We start from the raw sequence: 19,168 nt of genomic DNA on the forward strand, positions 1-19,168 counted from the left end.
GGGGTGCCTGGATGGCTTAGTTGGTTAAGCATCCGACTCCCGGTTTTGGCTCAGGTGAGTTCCAGCTTGGGATTTCCCCCCCCTCACACTCTTTCCCTTTGCTCTCTACCCCATGCTCACAGGCTGGTCTCTCTCTCAAATAAATAAACATTTAAAAAATAAATAAATAAACTCATAAAAAAATCAACCAACTCATTTTGTTATCGTCTAAAAATATATTATATTTATAATTCCAACAGAATAATCTCAAATGGCAATTCTTTTGCTACTTTTTTAAAGTTTATTTTTTGAGAGAGAGAGAGAGAGAGAGAGCGAGAAGGGGATGGGCAGAGAGAGTGGGGGCCAGAGGATCCGCACTGACAGCAGAGAGCCCAATGTGGGGTTCGGACTCACAAACCTTGAGACCATTACCTGATCCAAAGTCAGAGGCTTTACTGACTGAGCCACCCAGGTGCCCCTCAAATGGTAATTCTTTTAAATAAATAAATGTATACCCACATACACAATGGGCAATAATTTCTAGAGTGGTTGGAGTTGATGAAAAGTCCTTTAACAATTCCACATACATTTAAAAAATTAGGCATGTGCCAAATAAAAGTATGCACATAAACTAGCTGTATAATAATTGCTGAAGACTTATTTGAAGCAAATCATACTTCAGAATCATGTTTTCAACCTAGATAAAGTCACAAAATTGGAAATATAATGCTTTTAACATTCTAAGGGTCTATGTCTTTGAGAAACTATTTTTGCTATTTTGAAACTGCTTTTGGAGAGCAAAAGGTATAAAAATATATAAAGGGTTAACAGGAAATTATGTCCTATAGGAACACTACACACTCAGCATGTATAACCAGCAAATTTAAAAGTCAATTGAGTCATTAGAGAAATGCAAATTAAAGCCACAATGAGATACCACCTAACATCCACTAAAATTGCCATAATAAAAAAGACAATAACAAGTGTCAGTGAGGATATTGAGAATTGTAACATTCACACACTGCTGGTGAGAATGTAAAATGGTGCAGCAACCTTGGAAAACAGCTCGGCAATGTCTTAAAACATTAAACATAAACTTACCATACAACCTAGTGGTTCCACTTCTAGAAATCTACCCAAGAGAAATGAAAACATATGTCCACACAAAGCCTCGTATGTGAATGCTCAAAACAGCAATATTCATAATTGGCAAAGATGGGGAAACAACCCAAAAGTCCAACATGGAATACTATCCAGCAGTAAAAAGGAGTAAAATACTGATACATCCTACAATATGAATAAGCTTCAAAAGCATAAAAGTAAAAGAAGCCAGAAGCAAAAGCTACATACTGTGTAATTTATTTACATAAATATTCAAAAAAAGCAGCAAAATAAGTTTCTAGCAACCATCACCTTTCATTTAATACCAATATATTCCAGTATTTTATATCTTAAAGGAAAAGCTTATTGGCAAACTTCAACATCAGTGACTATCACCTTGTTTTATAATTCATGATTTTACTTGATGTAATTTTAACGAAAAATATTATAATAGCCGCGAGCACATCAGTGCTCAGGATTTGTCTAGTTTATATGCATGTTAAATCTTTCTCTTGCTGCTTGAATTTGGTCTATTTTAATTAGCAATTAGTACCCCCATTCAAAATGGGCAAGGCAGGAGAACATAATTATGAAATTCTGTAGTATAACAAGTAATGGTGATGGATGCTTAAATAACAAAATACTTAAAACATTTTTTTAATGTTTATTTATTGAGAGAGAGAGAGAGCGAGCATGAGTGTGTAAGCAGGGGATGGCAGAGAGAGGGAGGCACAGAATCCAGAGTAGGCTCCAGGCTCTGAGCTATCAGCATAGAGCCTGATGTGGGGATTGAACCCACAAACCATGAGATCATAACCTGAGCTGAAACTGGACACCTAACTTACTTAGCCACTCTGGTGCCCCACTTTTTTAAACTACGTATTCCAGTGATCTGCGGATAACCAAGACTTGGCAATAAAAAACAAGATTCATTCTAATTTCTCCCAATTCCCTTAAGGAACTCAAAAATGGTTACTGTGTTCCAAGGACCAGAGAAACAAGAGTCGGTAACAGACTGCCTACTAAAGGGATAGGTCTTTAAGAAAGTTTATTTTCTTCTAAATTCTGTATTTGTTTTGTCAATAAAATGGCATTTTGTTTTTAGTACAGCATCCAGTGGCTTTCTGGTGATTACAGAGTTTTAAAGACCTCAAAGTGTATCTGAATTGCAAGGTTAAGAATCAAAAAAAGGAAAGAGGTTACAGATGAGATGGAAAATGCGAATGGGTTTCCTGAGCCAAGACAGTACTTAGTCTAGGAAACAGCTATTTTGTAAAATAAAATGTTTTCGTATATTATATGCTTTTCTGTAAAACTGGTTACTACTGTACATTTTAACCTGTAACAATGAGATCCAACAAAAGATGAAGTAGGGAATCTTAAAACATATATTTTAACACTATGATTAGAAAACATAAGAAATGGTGCTAAAAAATGAAGGAGTGAAAGGCGCTTCTGTATCAACCTTAACTGCCAAACTGAAGACGTCAGGCAATCTAAGATGGAACACACATGGTCATGAGAGGAGCACAAAAGAATCTACTGGGTGCATCTTAGATTTACTTTTTATTTCACCTTCTTTACACAATTCTTTTATAAGGTACATAACAGATTAGAAGTATATAATTTATAAGGAAATAGATGCCAGGTCAGGTACTCAACACCTGTATTACTGTTAAGATGTGCAATGAAGAAAGAGTGGAAACCACTGTTCTAAAGAATGGACTGATTAGGGTTACGATTCTGTCACATTAAACAGTCACATTTTTCTGTTACTCTGTGATAATTCTGCCACTTAATGAAGCAGCTCAGATACTTTACAGAAAGAATTATTATTACCAAGAGCAAACCTTTATAGTTAAAAAAAGTTTTCACGTATGCTATCTCATTGAATGGCCACTGCCACTTAGTATTATTACTAGTTGACCTAATGTATCCAGTACCAGTTTCTTGAAAGCATTCACAAACACTAGTTGTATTTACTATTATTATAAATAAACATTAGCTGTAAGGACGTCTGGGTGGCTCAGTCAGTTAAACATCCGACTCTTGATTTCGGCTTAGGTCATGATCTCATGGTTTGTGAGATCGAGCACCCTGCTGTCAGCGCAGAACCTGCTTGGGATTCTCTCTCCTCCTCTCTCTGCCCCTCCCCCACTTACACCCTCTCTCTTTCCACCTTCTCTCTACCCCTCTCCCGCTGGCATGCACACATCTCTTGCACACATCTCTCCAAACTCTCTCTCTCAAAACAAATAAACATTAAGAATAAATAAAAATTAGCTGTGAAGTTAATGAGAGGAATAAACATTTTAAAGACTTCAAGGTTAATTTAAGTAAATTGAAGCACTAATATGTTTCAGAGGAGTTAATCCTCCACAAAAAAAAAAAGTATGGAAACCACTCAACAAGAATTACATGAAAGGACAGTGACTCTGTCTATTCCCCTGACAGCCCTTACCACCTTTATTCTTTATTTTTTAAAGACAAGTTTAGGGTCTTCTCAGCATAAACAAAGAAATGCCCACTAATCATTTGACTACTAGGGAATTAATCAGCTGAAGATTAAGGGTAGATTTAATAACTGACTCTATATAGAAGTTCTGCTTTATGGAGGACAGTAACAAGATGTTTTACCAAAATTAACACAAGAGGATACGAGTTGAAGCTGGCTACTGATAAAATTACTAGAGAAAAAAAATCATGAAATTTTTCTGAGAGTGAAAATTCAGAGGAAACCTTAAGGACTTGTATCAAAAGGGATTTTTGTAAACAAGATAGTTTCCTATAACATGAGATCAGTTAAGTGTACCAGGGATGCCTATAAGAGATCACAAGTCTGATATCAGTTCTACAGAAGCATATATCTGTGTATGCCACTAACTAAGCTTCACTAATCTGGTAGCACCACTCTTAAGAAGTGAATGCATTACTATTTACTTTAAACTTAGAGAAGTTGGTTCCTTTCACTAAACTGAAGGGTTGATAAGGGTTTGGTTATTGGAATTAATAATCCCCAGAATGAATGGCAGCAGGTAAAATTTAGACCAGAAGTGTCAATACAGTAGAGGAAATCTCATATGACTGCCATCGTCCTGCAAGTCTGTTATTGTGTTTTAGGTTAAAGACATACTCATTTATATGACTGATTTAAGTACCAAGGCAACGGGTACATTTATATGATAAATGATGAAATGTCTAAAAGGCAATAAACTGAAAGTTAAGATTTAAAAATATAAAAAAAGATGGTCATTTTCCCCACTTGTTACAAAATGACAATTTTTTAAAGAGCTAAGGAAATCTGATGTATTATAATTCTAAGAGCCAAGAATATGAGGGCATAAATCCAGGAATAAATCACATGTTTCAAAGCTTTTGCTGTTTCAATACTCTGAACTGGTTAAGAAAGGTTTAATTCTGACATTACCATTGGAGCAGATGGTGGATTTGATGATTGTCCTTCACTGTTCCCTGCATGCTGGGTTAACCCATTAGGATTTGAAGACTGTGTAATGGGAAGCTGGGTACTGGGTGCAGGTTGCTGAGATAATTCTACTTTGTAAGTCTTATTTGATTCATCCAATCTGCTACTTCTTTCTATGGCAATCAGGTCACGAATTTTTTGCAGCTGTTCCACTGAAGCTTTTTTAGGAAAGATAAGATGTGTTTCTCCCTGGAATTTATAAAAATGGGAAAATTTTTAACTTTTGCTTTATACTGACAGTCATTCATATATAGATCTATAAAATGAAACCAATACTATAGAACACATCAGATATTAATAATCATTTTGTTTTTCTACCATTGTGGCACTTTTAAAAAAAAACAAAGGTAAAACAGCATAAATGTAAACCAGGAAATTCAGAAAACTGGTCTCTTTCTTAGCATATAATGCTTAGTTTATTTGATCGATTCAAAGGCCTTTAGAAAAATATTTTCTGTTAGGAACAGTAAGTCACAAAGTCTCGTAAGAATTACAAAAATGTACATTCCTATCTTCTCTGCAATAGTATATAATACTACTATTCCCTGTGAAATTCCCTATGAAGTAACAGTAATTACTAGGGATGCAGCCATACAAAATGATCAGGAAGTCACATAAAACCAACAAGTTATAAATCTCCTTTCTTTCTTTGAATCTCCTAAACCCAAGACTTTAAAGAATAGCTATATGATTAGCAGTCTGTATATGGGGTCCACTAATTTTTCCAAGAAGACAAAAAGCACACCCTGATGATCAATTCAAAATTATGGATTGTTAACAGTAAATACAAAGGTGGTCCAAACAAAACAATCAAACCATAAAAATCCCATTCTTCAAGTAGTGATTCATTTAATGAATACCCACAATATAATCAGAGTGCTTTAAGATACAATAAGCATTACAACAAAGCTTACAATGTAAAATAGTCAGCAAATTACAAACAAGAAAAAAAGTGAAATGAAAATATATTCAATTAAGTTTCAAGGCACTGAGAAACAAGTGTTAAAATAGTAATTCCACCAGCTGCATATATATGAGAGAAAACTATTGTTAACGTGCAGTAGTAAGACTTACAGATTGTGAGCATTTAAGTTAAGCTCCATAACTGAGAATGACCTTATTTCCCTGGTGATGGCAGACTTATCAGAATGAACTGACCAAGACATTTCTCATTAATGACATGAAAATTAATTCCATATGAATCCCTTTTCAAAAGCCAGAAGGGGCCAGTAAGCTCTCTATATTCATTACCCATAATAGCTGTAAAAACAAAACTATCATTTATTGTGTTTATGTGTTCTAGGTGCTGTACTAAGCATTTTGCATATATTATCTCAAGTAATTCTCACAACCACCCTGCAAGGTAGGTACTAGGTTTATCCCTACTCTTTATATGGAAATATGAAGGCTCAGAAAAGTTAAATAACCTGCCCGATGCCACAGAACAATTGTTGGAGTAAGGATTCACACTTAACAAATCTTAATTGTTATGCTATAATTGAGTCATCTTAGACTGAACAGAGACCAATAACCACAAGCTGGACTAAAAGTTGGAAGTGTTGAGCAAAAGAGAATATTTTTATAGCCGTGATAATTACATATATGATAAGCACAAATCAGATCACAATGAGTTTCCAACATCAGAAAGGAACCACCTCGCATCTCTGATGAGGTCTGGGAAGAGAGACCAACACTTTTAATTCAAAACCAGATATGGAGGTTTCCCATCTCCTACTGTTAGTGGAGCAGCACCGAGAAAGGTAGAAGACACCACAGACAGAGGTGGAAACACAGCATAATAGGTTTCTGGATCTACGTTCAGTTGACACCTCAGAGAGGGCCCGGATAAGACAGAGATGCTGCTTTCCTTTCCAACTTTGCAGGATCAGTCCTAAAAGAATGTATGATCACGGCCAAAGTGTACCAAAAAGTTTAATCAGTGGCACTGTATTTTCATGAAAGGACAAAATCATAGGCTTTGCACTAGATCCAGTAACATTATAAGAAATCAATGAGAATTCTGGTATTTAACAAAATCCCTATTTCTTAACATATTTTTGCTAAGACAATTCTCCCTGCCAGATGTTAAGCAAACCTGCCCCCTCCCTGCCCACTAAATGCTGGTAATGCTCCCAGTCACCAAGACAACCAACACTGCCCACCTCCTGTGGCACCTGGCGGGAACCATCCCACTCAGCAAGCCTGATGAGTCACACAGCCATGCGGATCCCGGTCTTTCTCAACCTTCTTCTCAGAATTTTCACAAAGAGCTCAGCCTCAGAGGCAAGTAGGCCCAAAAGTGCCCAGGATTTTAATATACAAAATATAAAAATTTGGGGATGGGTCTGAGAGATTCCTACTTCACCGTAACCTACCAAAGTTTCTTTCTGATGGCAGAGTTCAGTTGCAGTTCCAATGGTTCCTCCTGCAACTTAGCCACACTGATAACACACAGACTTCAGACGGGCCCTGAGGTGCAATGCCCAAAGCCAATCAGAAACTTGAAGTATAAATTAGTCTGATCAAAACAGGTTACTCTTTTCTGAAACTGTGGCTCTATTTGGGTCAAATACTACTGCAAGTCTCAGCTTGTTACTAGCACTCATGTGACTAATCTTTGGGTCTGCCCGAGATGGGTTTTCTAGGATGTGGGATTTTGCGTGCTAAACCCAGGATAGCCTCAGGCAAACTGGGACAGTTGGTCATCACACCCGGCACTCAAATATTTGTTGAAGGAAAGACAAATATGATTCCACAGAACCTGTGACACTTCAAAAATGAAAAATTAGTAGTTTCCAGTTGTCATTGACTAAATTTTTCTGTCATTTGACTAAAAACATCTGTATTTTCATGAACAAAATCAGCAACGTTCTCAACTCTCCCCCCTACACTTTTAAATTCTTTATGTTCAGATGTTTGTAACTACAAGCAGATACTACAATTTATACTTCTGGCCTGACCTCTCCTTTCGAGTTATAGACTCATACATCCAATTGCCTACTTGCTATGTTTAACAGATTTATCAGTTATAATTATCCACAAGTTGGGTAGTGATTTCTCCCAGTATCTTCTACACTCCCAGATTTCGCAATCTGAATGGTACCTGCATCCACATAGATGCTCAAACCAAACCTAAAAGTAACCTACATTCCTTCCTTTCCCTTGTACCCCACATGTAGTTCATTTGCAAGTCCTGCAGACTCTGCTTCAAAAAAAATTCTGGATGCCTCCACTTTCCCCCATCTCCACTGCTATCAGTCTTTAATTCAACGTTTACTGAGTGCCTCAATGTGCCAGCAATATTCTAGGAGCTAGCAACACAGGGAACAAAAAGACAAAAGGCTCTGCCTTCATGGAACTTATACAAATCATTACTGTTTCTCCCTTAGGTTAATAAACGCTTTCTAACTGGTCCTTCCTGGTTCACCCCTTGCCCTCATCCCAGAACATCCAGAACATTCCCTTTACAACAGCTAGAATAACCTTCTAAATATCCTTCCCTGCCTAAAACCTTCCTATGGTTTCCCGTTTCATTTAGAATGAAACCCAAGTCTTTACCACAGTCCTCAAAACCCCATGCCCTGGATTTCTGCCTGTCTGTGCAGCTTTCTGTGCCAAAGCTACTCCTGCTGGAAGTGCTTTGGACATGTGAATCGTCTGAAGTACTTGGACTTGAGGGCTTCAGGTACCTGAAATACTTCTTTTCACTTAGGTCCCAGCTCAAATGTTCTCTCCCTAGAGGCCTTCCCCAACCACGCATCTGTACCTAGCTGCCTGACTCTACAGCTGCTTTGTATCGTATCACCATGCCTTATTTTCTTCTTTGCACTCATCTTTGTTTTCATGTCTACTATTTGTCTAACCTATTAGAATTCAAGCTCCACATGAGATGGGATCTATTTCTGTAGTTCACTATTATACCCTTCAGAGCCTGGAACAGAATCTGGGGAGAAAAGCAGAGAGGCAGAAAGGAAACGACCTCTTATGGCAACTCAGCATATCGCTTGAACTATTTCTACAGCCTTGCCAATTCAGCCTCTGTGGACTACCGAGTATCCATAAGCTGGTTCTACTTCCTTCAATATTCCATGAACTAGAAATGGCTAAGCATATACACAGACAGAAAATTCACGGTATTGATAACTACTTTCACTGTGGCATAGAATTGAACTATGCCACAAGATTCCGGAGGATGAAAACACCAAACGTTTACTTTGACCTAAAAACCAAAAAGCATACTGAGATTCTTCTCTTCTGTCAAAGAAGAAATTCCTTACAAGTGGCAACTAAACTCAGCTTTTCTGTGTCTACTCTTCTCATTTCTTAATGGAGACAGGTGGTTAGACCCTATTCGTATTCATGTGTGCTCACAAAGCAGGTTTTTGTCAAAAGTCTAAAGTGACCCACAATGGGGCCTCTAGGTTGTATATCTGACCTACCTGTTCTAAAGGATTAAGACTTGTAAGAATTTTCTCTGTGGGAGAGTTGTTATATTGTGATTTTAAAGCATATTTACTGTGACTTTCAAATGTCTAACAGGTGAAGAAATAACTAGCTGCACAGATTTCCAAACTGATCAATTAATTAAAAAAATATTATCTTATTTAGGTAATTATCCATCAACACTACAACAAATTCTTTGTACATGAATTGGGGAAAAGAAACCCTTCAACATACTCACCTCTTCAAAGCCCATTTCAAATAAACATTCAACGGCTCCTCTGACAGGTAAGAGTCTAGTAGAAAAAGCTGTGTTTCCAATCCGGATAGATCTATATTTTTCATCATTAGGGTTTCTGATTTAAATAAAAAAAATTTGATTATATATAACAATTTATACTTTCCACAGTGTTTTTGCACTCCTTTTCACATTTTATACTGGCTATATTGCCACAAGGTAGTACAGATCCCAGCTTTACAGAAAGAGGAAGAACAGTCTGGAAAAACAGCCTGATTTTGAGATTCTTACCTCAATATACATTTACTACCACCCTACTGTTTCATTTCAGTTGATAATATTAATGCTTCCATAACAGACATCCATGTGACTCTGTAATTCTGTGCTATTAAGGCTACATACTTTTATGAGTTTTTAGGGTGCTAAGAAAAAAAAATCCACATAAGCTCCAGACATGGGACGGAAGGTTTTGCCTATTTTGTTCTGATGGACGTCAATCATCAAGAATGGTGCTTGATGCATAGACGGTGGTTAGTAAATACTTGTGAAATGAATGAATGAAAGAAACTAAAAAGCTGCATAAAAACTGGTAACAGTTCCTGAAAGATTTTACTTTTGAAAAATATAAACCCAGGTACGCCTTGATTTTCTTTCTTCCCTAGACCGGTGATTGTTTTTACTCTATGTTCTGCTTCAGCTCAAGATATATTTTAGTCACAGCCAATGTTTTTTTTTTTTTTTTACGGTGATTAAGACTTTGAATAGCATGCATGGGATAAGACCAGCATATGAAAAGCTCTGAGATTTTTAATAACGTTGATAAATCGGAAATGCTGTTTTTAAAAAATCAGAAAAAAAAAAAACAAGGTTAAGATAATCACAGTATTATACTCAAGACCATCAGAACATAATTTAGGATAAGCAGATTTCATATCTGACACAAACTCCCTTCCAATGGTAGTGGCTTCCATTACTATTTTAAGAAGGATTCTGAGGCTGTGTCAGGGGTCTATGGGAAGGAGTGCTGAGGCCATCTGCCTGGGCTATTGAATGGGGATGGCAGACAAATGCTGGCAACTATTAACAACTCATTAACCATTTGTGTCCTAATTTAATTGTGGAAGTTTTAACATATTTCACATTTGTTTTCCATTGAGCAACTCTCTATTGCCCAATTGTCATAAATACATGAATCTTTTTAAAACTTTTCCTTAAGTTCCAAAATTATACAAGTTTATTACAGAATATTCAGGGACAAAGCTCTAAAATAGTGTTATTCAAAATGTCCATGGACTGGAGCCAATCTACAAACTCCTTGCTATTCATTCATGAGAATGTGCAGAAATTGAGAATACTCAGCAATTATTATAACAATTTGATGTGCCATGAAATTTTTATTGTTATTTTACAAAAGGTATAGGTCCACCAAAGACTGGAAATTAAAAACAAAAACACTTGTTCTTCACCACAGGTCATTTGAGCATCACAGGTGGTTGAAAAAACACAAAGAAAAAAATGTATGTTCTGCTCTTTTACTCTGTGTGTTAAATGAGAGCTTCTCACCCTTGGCATTATTGACATTGGAGGTCTTTGCTGTAGGGGGCTGCCCTGCACACGGTGAGATATTTAGCATCCCTGGCTTTTATGCCACACTAGATCATAAGTGTGCCTCCCTTTCTTACTACTTAAAACAAAAAACATTAAACCATACAATAACCCTACATTTACCAAGGCTAGTTACAGATAAATGTAGCATCTTTTCATGATATTCAACACGTTTCACAAGGTTATAAACATATCACTACCATCAGTATGACAGAACCTACTGGTGCAAAACTGCTTGAGGTTGTTTTGTTTGTTTTACGTATTTTTCCCCAATAGCTTCCAGATTTTTACATGATCAAAGTCTTTCACTGGCCTTAATTTTCTAGTTTTCCCTCCCTCTTTTACCACTGTTTAAAAAATTCTTATAAAACACTCATTAGTTGATCTGATACATGTTTCAAAATAACTGTTGATATGGCTTTTCTATTATAGTCTATTTCCCATCTTTTTACATCTATGGGCCTCACATACCATTTATGTATTTTTCTCACTAAAAACGTAATGCAAACAAAAACAAAAAAACCCAACAGTAATGTCCAGTTACCCAAATTCTATCTATCTCTTTTAAAATATGTTGAGCACACCAGCCACAGTCTTGAACATAAAATGGTGCCAAAAGTTCATCCTGAAGCCCTCAAAGACTTAGAGAACTTGGCCACAAAGCCATTAGGCCTCAAATCCATAAGATCCCACTTCCTGTCCTTGGAAAAGTACCACAAAAACACTTTCTAAATCTCTAGTTTTACAGCCTCTCACCCCAGTGTATCCACCATCCTTGAACTCATTACTACTCTCCTTATCTTGCAGTGTCTAAATTACCCCTAAGGATCACCTTTATTTTTGCTTCATCTTCTTCTTCTGTTAATTCCTCTGCAGACTTTTCTCAATATTTTTTGCTATAATTCTTCAATGTGTCTTTTCTGCCTCTGCTGACTCTTAACTATTTCTACAACTGGTAATATTTATCTTGCTTATTAGCAATAATTGTTCACATTCACTTGAGGTGTTTGTTTAGTTGTTTGCTGGATAGTATTGAACGAATGAAGAGGGTCTTGAAAGGGCAACAAAATTTCCTGCACCTCACTCACTATCACTTTGAACACATTTTAGTATCTTCCTAGTTGTCTTACCCCCAGGTATCTACAAAATTGTTTAATCTGTAGAATGTTAATTATTAGTCTTTACTTTTACAATTGAATGGTAGAAAAAAGTCATGCTTTTCACCTTGAAAGTCAGTATCTACCATATATTTAGGATCTTAAGGCATGTTAAACAGTAAGCTTCCCACTGAGGTCACAGACTCAGGAAAAAAAAAAAACTTAAATGTTTCTATTTCAGAATTTCAGAAACGCTGAGAATAAACATAGCTGACCATTCACTAGCCCTCTTTCTCTTTAGAATGCATAATCCCAGAAAGGGTTTACAGAAATGGAAACTTAGTACATGAGAGATCCTATAATCTTGTATTTTTATTACTAATCACAAAAATTGGTTTGTAGACCATTTAAAAAATATTTCTTTTGTAAATAGTCCTTTTCAAAATAGTTCTTTACAAAATAGTCCTTTTGTAAATCAAAATAATTGAGATACATGTAAATTTTTCTTTAAAAAAATTTTTTTTAATGTTTATTTTTGAGAGAGAGAGCACGCATGTGCACAAGTGGGGAAGAGCAGAGAGAGAAGGGGGGAGACACAGAATCCGAAGCAGGCTCCAGGCTCCGAGCTGTCAGCACAAAGCCCGATGCGGGGCTCGAACTCACAAACTGTGAGATCATGACCTGAGCTGAAGTCGAATGCTTAACCCACTGAGCCACAGGTGCCCCGTATTGTGTATATTTTTCAAAAACATCTAACTGCCTTTAGAACCAGCTGGGAACCATCTCTGGCTGTCTACCATTGTATGTAGCTGACAATAAGGGAAACATACACATAACCTAGCTTGTTCAGAGTGAAAGGTTGAATAATGGTAACAATAGATAACATATGTGCCTTTATTTCTCTTTTGCAAGAATCTCATAATGCAGGCATTTTTTCTTTCCTCTTAAAAATGAGGAAACTGAAAAAAAATGAAGAAACTTAAGTCCAGAGACTGTACATAAATTGACTATAGCCACACTCTTAGGAAATGGTTGACTGGGGTTTAAAACCACTGGTTTGATTACAAAGCTTACATACTCTTCACCATACAATACACCAGCAAACTCACCACTCCTCAATTAACCCTCTTTCAATTTCTCCAGTTGTCAGTAGTAACCTAGATTAGAAATCTGAAGTTATTTGGGTTATTTTGTCTCTTCCCATTTCCAGTTCTACTCCTTGCATTCAGTCATCAAGAACTACCAATCCCTGCCTCCAATAGTTCTCTTCTCTCCGCATTTATGTTTATGATTACTGTAATAGGCTCCCAAATGAAATCCATGCCTTGTGTCTTCTTACATCATTATTCTACATTAAACTCCTTCGTTATATTTCTCTTTGACTCTAGAACGTATAATCACTTTCTCTTGTCTCCTATGTCAAATATATGTTCTCTGCCATTCCATCAACCTATCCCATCTTACCAAACCTCTGTTCTCAAAACTCTTCCACACTAGGTCCCCCTGCTATCTCCAGACACGAACATGTAACTCCTTGAACACTGTCTTGCAATTATTCTCTGGATTTTACACTGTGGCTGTTTCCCATACTTGTGCCTTTCTCCTACACATATTTATTTATTTTCTTGGGAAGAAGAAACCACCTTCCATTCTTGGCCCTCCCCAATCACAGGCAGTTTAATTTGTAACCAATAACCGTGTGCAGTTTGCAAAGGAAATGAGTAGAACATCAAACATATTTTTTAAGGAGTAAATGGACCAAATTATCCAAGGAATAATTCCACACATGTGGAATGCTAGTCAAGCTATTTTAGAGTTTGAAAAACAGATATTATTTAGTACAGCTCATCTTTATCTAGGAGTCAGTAAACTGAAAAAAAAAGTAAAAGGTTCAAACCCATGGCATATTGTGCGTGCAAATTAGCTTATATTTTATTCTGTAGTTTCATTAACTATGACTCTTAGTTGGCGAATAGGTTAACATCACCTGAAGCAGAAATCTGAAATGTAACCAAAACCATAATCTTCACTTGAGTGTAGTGACAAGTGCTGCTGTTTATAAAAACTCAAACAAAAAAAACACAAAAAACCCCAGCTATTAATGAAAGTCTCATTTCAGCACTCATTTCATAAAATACTACGTCAAACACTGAGGTAGGAAGAAGATATATTAAGACAACATCCCTGACACAGTCCTTTATCTTTAACACTAATGGATTTCCCCAAACAGCAAAAGGAACAGAAAACTTTGGTTTTCTCTACTCTCAAATAAGTGAGATTAGCAGATCTGTAATAGAATGTAGTTAGAGTAACCTACATTAGAAATCTCTGAAGAAGAGATCAGGGACTTGGAAGTGGAAGAAAGAATGTTTTTTAACTTCCTGAAGCATAAAGGAGTTTTAATTCAAAGAAAATGAGAGCAGGGATTACTACTATTACAAGCATACCTCAGAGACATTATAGGTTTGGATCTAGACCAATGTAGTAAAGTGAAAATTGCAGTAAACCAAATCAAATGAATTTTTAAAATTTCCCACTGCATATAAAAGTTATGCTTATACTATATTGTACTCCATTAAAAGTGTAATAGCATTATGTTTTTAAAAAATGTACATACCTTAATTAAACAATACTTTATTGCTAAAAAATGTTATCATATGAACTTTCAGTAAGTTGTAATCTTTTTGCTGGTGGAGGGTTTGCCTCGATGTTGATGGATGCTAAGTATTGGTGGGGCTGCAGCAATTTCTTAAAACAAGACAATAAAGTTTACCACATCAATTGACTCTTCCTTTTATGAATAATTTCTCTGTACCATGTGATGCTGTTTGATGAAACATCTTTCAAAACTGGAGTCAATCCCCTCAAACCCCGACACTGTTTTATCAGCAGTTTGTTATATTCTAAATTCTTTGTTGTTATTGCAACAATCTTCACAGCATCTGCACTAGGAGGCTCCATCTCAAGAAACCAATTCCTTTGCTCATCCATAAAAAGCAACTCCTCATCCATGAAAGTTTCCTTTTTAAAATGTATTTATTTATTTATTTTGAGAGAAAGAGCAGGGCAGGGGCAGAGAGAAGGAGAGAATCCCAAGCAGGTTCTGCGCTATCTGTGCAGAGCCTGATGCAGGGCTCCATCTCACAAACCCCGAGATCATGACCTGAACTGAAATCAAGAGTCAGAGGCTTAACCATCTGAGTCACCAGGCACCCCATTCATCTGTAAAAGTTTTATCATGAGATTGCAGCTATATCTTCAGGCTCCACTTCTAATTCTAGTTCTTTTGCTATTTCCTCCACGGAAGTCAGGAATCCCTCAAAGTTATCTATGAGGGTTGAAATCAACTTCTGCCAAACTCCTATTGATGTTGACATTTTGACTGCCTACAATGAAATCACAAATGTTAATGGCATCTTGAATGGTGAATCCTTTTCAGGTTTTCAACTTTGCCCAGATCCATCAGAGAAATCATTATCTATGGCAGCTATGGCTTTACAAGATGTAGCTGTGAAAATAAAAAGATTTGAAAGTCAAAATGACTCCTTGATCCATGGGGCTGCAGAAGAGATGTGTTAGCAGGCACGAAAACATTATGTCATTGTACATTTCTATCAGAGCTCTTGGGTGACCAGGTGCATTGTCAATGAGCAATAATATTTTGAAAGGAATCTTTTTTTCTGACGTCTCAACAGTGGCCTTAAAATATTCAATAAATCACATAGTAAAGAGACATGCTCTCATCCAGGCTTTGTTTTTCCATTTAGAATTTTCAGAATGGTTAATCAGCATTGGCTTCAATTTAAAATCACCAGCTGTGTTAGCCCCTAACAAGAGAGAGTCAACTTGTCCTTTGAAGCCAGAAATTGACTTCTCCTCTCTAGCTATGAAGTCCTAGATGGCATCTTCTTCCAATAGAAAGCTGCTTTGTCTATGTTGAAAAATCTGTTGTTTAGTGTAGCCATCTTCATGAATTATATTAGCTAGTTCTGGGTAACTTTCTGCAACTTCTCATCATCATTTGCTGTTTCACCTTGCACTTTTGTGTTATGGAAACAGCTTCTTTCCTTTAACCTCATGAACCAACCTCTGCTAGCTTAAAACTTTTCTTCTTCAACTTCATCACCTCTCTCAGTCTTCACAGAACTGAAGATTTAAGACCTTGCTCTGGATTAGGCTTTGGTTTTTAAGGGAATGTTGTGGTTGGCCTGATCTTCTTTCTAGACCACTAAAAGTTTCTCTATTAGCAGCAAAAAGGCTGTTTTTCTTTCTCATCATTTGTGTGTTCACTCGAATGGCACTTTTAATCTCCTTCAAGAACACTTCCTTTACATTTGCAACTTGGCTTTTTGGTACAATAGGCCTAGCTTTTGGCTTATCTTGGAATTTGACACAGCCTCTTCACTAAGCTGAATCACTTGTAGCTTTTGATTTAAAGTGAGAGATGTGTACCCCTGCCTTTCACTTGAACACTTAGGCCATTACAGGGTTATTAACTGGCCTAATTTCAATTATTATTGTGTCTCAGGAAACAGGGAAAGCTAGGAAAGGAGAGGGGACAGAGGGCTCAATGGGTGGAGCAGTCAGAACACACACATTTATAGATTAAGTTTCCCATCTTATGTAGGTGCAGTTGGTGCATCCCCCAAAATTACTATAGTAACATCAAAGATAACTGATCACAGGATAAAGAAGATATGGTGTGTATACACATACACACACACACACACACACACACACACACACACAATGGGAATATTACTCAAACATAAAAAAGAATGAGATCTTGCCATCTGTGACAACTTGGATCTAAAAAAAGCAAAACAAATAAAGAAAAAAACAGAAACAAACACAGAGAGGGGGATGGGCAAAATAGGTGAAGGGGAGTGGGAGATATAGGCTTCCGGTTATGGAATAAATAAGTCATGGCAGCAGGGGACATCTGGCTGGCTCAGTCATTAGAGCATGTGAATCTTGATCTCAGGCTCGTGAGTTCAAGCCCCACACTGAGCATAGAGCTCACCAAAAAAAAAAAAAAGTAAAAAAGTCACAGGGATAAAAGGAACATAACAGGAACTATAGTTCATGGCTATATTAATATAGCTTTATAATAGTTTTGTATGACGACAGATGGTAGCTACACTTGTGAGCATAGCATAATGTACAGACTCGGGGAATCACTGTGTTGTAATACTGAAATTACCGTGACATTGTGTCAACTATATTTCAATTATATAAAAGAGCTCAGGGGCTCCTGGGTGACTCTGGTTCCTTAAGCATCCAACTCTCTGTTTCGGCCCAGGTCTCATGATCTCACAGTTCATGAGTATGAGCCCCATGTTGGGCTCTGCTCTGATAATGTGGAGCCTGCTAGGGATTCTCATTTCTCTCTCTCTCTCTGCCCCTCCCTTGCTTGATCTCTGTCTCAAAATAAATAAATTAAAAAAAATTAAAGAACTCATTGATCACAGATCACCATAACAAATAATGAAAAAGTCTGAAATACTACAATTACCAAAATGTGACACAGAGGTACAAAGTGAGCAAATGCTGTTCAAAAAATGGCACCGACAGGTTTGTTCAACACCATAAAATTTGAATTTTGTAAAAATTTGTAAAATTGAATTGAATTTGTAAAAAACACATTTGCAAAGCACAATAAAATGAAGTGCAATAAAACAAGGTATGCCTGTACTTAAACTAACAAGGGTAGTTTTTCATACCATCTCCAATTATCAGTTCCAAACCTCTAATTCCCTTACAAAAAATTTTTTTTTAGATTTATTTACTTTTCAGAGTCAGAGACAGACAGGGCACAAGTAGGGGAGGGGCAGAGAGAGAATGAGACACAGAATCCGAGCAGGCTCCAGGTTCTGAGCCGTCAGCACAAAACCCGACGCGGGGCTCGGACTCACAAACCGTGAGATCAGGACCTGAGCTGAAGTCAGACGCTCAACCAACTGGGCCACCCAGGTGCCCCTCTAATTCTCTTTTTAGATAAAGCTTTTCAAGATCAGAAACATAAACCATAGTAAAAACTGTAATATGAACTGGCAGCATGCCAAGCTGCCTCTACGTGTTTGATAAATATTCACAATGGTGATTATACCAAGTTATTATTTGCATGCAGAGGTTTTCCTTCCTCAAAACATCTTGATCTTAGCATTCTGGGTTTCACTAGATTAAAAGCAGAAGTGAATCCTATTACAAGGCCACTTCCCTTTTCTGAATAATGGGGTTTAAATAGTTTGATGGCTTTCCAGGTTGGAGGTCCCAGCTGCTAAAATCCGGAGGACTCAGTTTATGGGTTCATTCATGCACAGTCCACTGACATCTTTGTGCTTTGAAGAGCTGTTAGACCTCACAGGGTAGAGGTGAGCTGAAGAAGGTGTCACAGAGGAGAAAGGCAGTCCCCCACATAGGTCACAATTGTGTAGCTGTGTACATTGCCCATGCTGTATCCCTTATAGCATTTGCAAATAATAAAGGCGCATTTTTCCTTCAATTTACTTTTAAAATCCTTACTGTTACCTATATAAACAATACATTGCCATGAACAACGAACTGCCACGGGTTGAAACACTACACTTGTAACTAAGGTATCTAAAATTGGGTCATATCAAATCTATAACCATGAAACTAAGAAGCATTTCCTTTCAGCCTTCACACCAATATACCCGCCACTCAGCAGAACATGTGCACCAGGGGGTGGGGTGGGAGAGAGAGCCTAGACAGTAATCGTGGTGACCTGATAAATGAGGTATCACCACTCAAGTATCTGCCACCTAGAACTCCTTTAACCTCGCTTCTATTTCCCTCCCCCACACATCACCTTCTCAAGACACTACATGAATTGATCTAAGAACTGATAATGAAAAGGATTCAAAATGAGGAATCAAACTTGCCTCCCAATTCCCCAAATCTGTAAGGTCCCTTTAGGATCTATCTACAAGTGTACTTTTGCTCACAGGAGAATGAAACAAATTACTCTCAGCCACGGTAATCTTCACTCGTTCTTATTTAAAAGGTCATGTTGAAAACTACACTACAGGTATTAATATAAAAACTGTAACTTTAAAGTAACACGGTTAATATGTCAGTCGACAAAACTGGACAGGAAAAGACCATAAAGAAATGTAAAAACCCCACTACTTCAGTTAGCATGATGCTTTAATATTAAAATATTCACAAAACGTTGGGGGGAGGGGGATTTTGTCGGAGACT

General features: G+C 37.1%; 1 protein-coding gene across 4 annotated transcripts in view; it reads right to left on the reverse strand.

Annotated features, from left to right (window-relative positions):
- Positions 1–19,168, reverse strand: part of NGLY1 (N-glycanase 1) — a 63,330-nt gene that overhangs the window by 43,471 nt on the left and 691 nt on the right. For 3 of the 4 annotated variants that reach the window (XM_043595543.1, XM_043595544.1, XM_043595547.1), the window contains exons 2-3: positions 9,246–9,360; positions 4,508–4,753 (exon numbers count right to left, since the gene is read on the reverse strand). In XM_043595543.1, coding sequence (XP_043451478.1) covers positions 4,508–4,753; positions 9,246–9,360 — 361 coding nt within the window. The remainder of the gene's footprint in view (positions 1–4,507; positions 4,754–9,245; positions 9,361–19,168) is intronic. The other variant, XM_043595545.1, reaches the window with a different exon arrangement.

Source organism: Prionailurus bengalensis, chromosome C2 (assembly GCF_016509475.1).
Source record: "Prionailurus bengalensis isolate Pbe53 chromosome C2, Fcat_Pben_1.1_paternal_pri, whole genome shotgun sequence".
In the NCBI taxonomy this organism is placed as follows: Eukaryota; Metazoa; Chordata; class Mammalia; order Carnivora; family Felidae; genus Prionailurus; species Prionailurus bengalensis.